The sequence below is a fragment of the Bubalus kerabau genome, chromosome 15 (assembly GCF_029407905.1).
Source record: "Bubalus kerabau isolate K-KA32 ecotype Philippines breed swamp buffalo chromosome 15, PCC_UOA_SB_1v2, whole genome shotgun sequence".
Lineage (NCBI taxonomy): Eukaryota > Metazoa > Chordata > Mammalia > Artiodactyla > Bovidae > Bubalus > Bubalus kerabau.
The window spans coordinates 78,771,929-78,775,663 of NC_073638.1; the positions used below are offsets into that span (position 1 = coordinate 78,771,929).

The 3,735-nt window shown below is 43.7% G+C and overlaps 1 protein-coding gene across 1 annotated transcript; it reads left to right on the forward strand.

Annotated features, from left to right (window-relative positions):
* The first annotated feature begins 2,336 nt into the window (after positions 1 to 2,336).
* On the forward strand, positions 2,337 to 3,300 carry LOC129628414 (olfactory receptor 4B1-like). Its single transcript, XM_055547856.1, has one exon. It carries the CDS (start codon positions 2,371 to 2,373, stop codon positions 3,298 to 3,300), a length of 930 nt encoding a protein of 309 aa, XP_055403831.1. The 5' UTR covers positions 2,337 to 2,370.
* Positions 3,301 to 3,735: the final 435 nt, after the last annotated feature.

Here is a 3,735-nt window from a genome sequence, read left to right on the forward strand (position 1 = left end):
ATGTTCATCGCAGCACTGTTTATAATAGCCAGGACATGGAAGCAACCTAGATGTCCATCAGCAGATGAATGGATAAGAAAGCTGTGGTACATATACACAATGGAGTATTATTCAGCCATTAAAAAGAATACATTTGAATCAGTTCTAATGAGGTGGATGAAACTGGAGCCTATTATACAGAGTGAAGTAAGCCAGAAAGAAAAACACCAATACAGTATACTAACGCATATATATGGAATTTAGAAAGATGGTAACAATAACCCTATGTACGAGACAGCAAAAGAGACACCGATGTATAGAACAGTCTTATGGACTCTGTGGGAGAGGGAGAGGGTGGGAAGATTTGGGAGAATGGCATTGAAACATGTAAAATATCATGTATGAAATGAGTTGCCAGTCCAGGTTCGATGCACGATACTGGATGCTTGGGGCTGGTGCACTGGGACGACCCAGAGGGATGGAATGGGGAGGGAGGAGGGAGGAGGGTTCAGGATGGGGAACACATGTAAACCTGTGGCGGATTCATTTTGATATTTGGCAAATCTAATACAGTTATGTAAAGTTTAAAAATAAAATAAAAAAAAAAAAAAAAAAAAAAGAAAAGAAATGTCTCATGAAAATTCCCCAATAGGAGACAGCGTTCAAAATGCAATGAAGTAAAGTGCCGGGGTCCAGCCCCGGTGGATCCAGGGAATTCGAAGCGGGGGCGGCATCGGCGAAAATCAGGAAACAACTGCTTAATTAAACGTTTATTAAGGATATAAAGAGTGGTGAAATAAGGATAGCTCAGCGAAGAAATTCAGTGAAGAAACGAGGCTGAATAAAATTCCAAAGCAGGGAATTTACGTCACCTACGAAGGCCGCAGGCGTCCTCCCGTTCTCCCGAAGGAGAGGAGACACTAAGGCCTCCCCGGTCAGATCTTAGAAGCCCAGGCAAAATTAGTAGGCTTGACGAGATTTCCTGCCTCAGAGGAAAAGTTCAGCTAGAAGGTGAAAGAAAGAACGACATGGGGAGACCAAATTTCAGTGAACAAAAAAGGGCATACTTTATTTTCCAAAGTAGTATTATACCTTAAGTTGTGCATAGAGGATAATGGGGGAAGGGGTAGAGTCATGCAAAGACAGCAGTTCCTGATCCTTATCGAAGCCAGGCTTTCAAACTTATCATATGAAAAAGTTTAGGTGATTTACATCATCTTCTGGCCAGGAGGCCTGTTAACATTTAAAGAAACTTATTTTTCTCTAAAGGTGATTATTCTAAAGTCAGGCGCCAGCCTCCAAAAAGCATTGGACGAAGCTGCATTCCTATAGGGCAAAGGTGAGGTGGGCTCAATCAAGAAAAGAATTAACTCAAGGGTCCAAGGTTACAAACATTGAGGCTACTACTTACATTTCTATACACCCATTATATCAATCAATACACTGCCAAGGACACAGTAGGTAAGGGATATGGAGACTTAGCAGCAAACATTGGCCCAACAAGTGAAAAACCCTTCACCAATACAATTTCTAATCAATCTTTTAACTACTCAAAGGAATCTGTGTTTAGACAGTTTAGAACATCTCCTGCCTCTCACAGTTGGGAGGCTCTGAACAATCACATGTTGCCGGAAAAAACCTATTCAGGCAGGCTAGAGGACTTCCAAAGGAGTTTGTAGGTTGAAACACTGTCACACCCAGGAATTATTAACTGGAGCTGTAAGCTAACTCTTTTTTCAGAGAGAGGTTGTGGGGGACAGCCCCCCGTAAAGTCAGAGATGTAGGTGAGAGCAAAAAGCAGAAAGTAGGCAGACTCTGGTTTTGGGGGTAGATGCTTGAGAATTTCCAGGGGGACTCCTGAGGCTCGATCCCGCCTTTGCATATGCCAAGCCTCCTTCCTCAAGACCTTTGCCAGGGGCGGAGCTCACTCCCTGCAGTAAAGAACACTAAAAAATGCAAAAGGATAATAAAACTATAAGCTCTGAACTTAAATGATTCCCTAAATTCAGAATATCTTATAATGGACTAAAACGAATTGTGGATAAAGCTAGAAAGTCTGACCTTAAATGATTCCCTAAATTCAGAATATCTTATAATGGACTAAAACAAATTGTGGATAAAGTCAGAAAGTCTGGTTCTGAGTCCCAGAATTCACTACTTTCTGTGCAATCTTGGGTAAATAGCCAATTCTCTGAGCCTTAATTTTCTGATATATAAACTGTTAATGCTTAATACGTTCATACTGGCTAAATGAATGATATCATAGTAAGTGTATTATCATGTTGTTTGCACTGCCCAACGTACTATATATGGAGTGAATTAATTATGATCAGTGTTCGTTTTATTACAGGGCTCTCAGTAGCTCTTATCCATCGTGCCTGAAAGGATTCCATGGCGAGGACCAATAATGTGACTGAGTTAATTATCACCGGTCTTTTCCAGGATCCAGAGGTGCAGATAGCGTGCTTTGTGGTGTTTCTGCCTGTGTACTTGGCCACGGTGGTGGGCAATGGCCTCATTGTTCTGACGGTTAGAGTCAGTAAGAGCCTGCGTTCCCCCATGTACTTCTTCCTGAGTCACCTGTCGCTGGTGGAGATCAGTTACTCCTCCACTGTTGTCCCTAAATTCATCACAGACTTACTTGCCAGGATTAAGACCATCTCCCTGGAGGGCTGTGTGGCTCAGATATTCTTCTTTCACTTGTTTGGAGTTGCTGAGATCTTCCTGCTCACGGTGATGGCCTATGACCGCTACGTGGCCATCTGCAAGCCCCTTCACTACACAACCGTCATGAGCCGGCCTGTGTGCCACCAACTGGCGGCTGCTTCCTGGCTGGGGGGCATAATTCACTCCGTGGTGCAGATCCTTGTCACTGTCCAGTTGCCCTTCTGCGGTCCCAACGTGATTGACCACTACTTCTGTGACCTCCATCCCTTGTTCAAGCTTGCCTGCACTGACACCTCTGTGGAGGGGGTCGTTGTGTTGGCCAACAGTGGATTAATCTCTGTCTTCTCCTTCCTCCTCTTGGTGTCCTCATACGTTGTCATCCTGGTCAACTTGAGGAACCATTCAGCAGAAGGGAGACGCAAAGCCCTCTCCACCTGTGCCTCTCACGTCACGGTGGTCGTCTTGTTCTTTGGACCCGCCATCTTCCTCTACATGCGGCCCCCCTCCACCTTCACTGAGGACAAGCTGGTGGCCGTGTTCTACACGGTGGTCACCCCCATGCTGAACCCCATCATTTACACACTCAGAAATGTAGAGATGAAAATTGCCTTGAAGAGGTTGTGGGGCAAGAAAGTTAACTCAGGGGTGGAATAACAATGAAAACCTTAAAAAACTGAGCATGCATATGGTGACTAAATAAAAGTTTGATTTTAGTGAACTATGAGCAACAGAGCAAATGTTCACCTATTCACGTTTTTTGGTTGTATTTTAGGTGAGGGCTTTATATTCCATAAAATAAATCAGATGCCTTTCATAGCCCTCTGTATTTTGGAGAAAGTTGAAAATTGAGCTGCATTGTTGTTTTTCTTCATGTTCTTCAGTATACAGGGCATAGACATCAGGGAGGGATCACCTGGATTGGAATTCCCACTCTGTCACCTTCTACCCACGAACCCTGGGTTCAGGGTTCTCAGTAAAGTAAACGAACCCTTCTCAGTAAAGTAAACGATACTTCTTAGCATGCTGTGATGTGTGGAAAGATTGTGGTACTGGGAGAAATAAGTTTAGGTTTTATTCTTTCCCTCTATC

Bases quoted from the DNA above. Each gene is read 5' to 3' on its own strand.
- LOC129628414 (XM_055547856.1), top strand. From the start codon at position 2,371: ATGGCGAGGACCAATAATGTGACTGAGTTAATTATCACCGGTCTTTTC.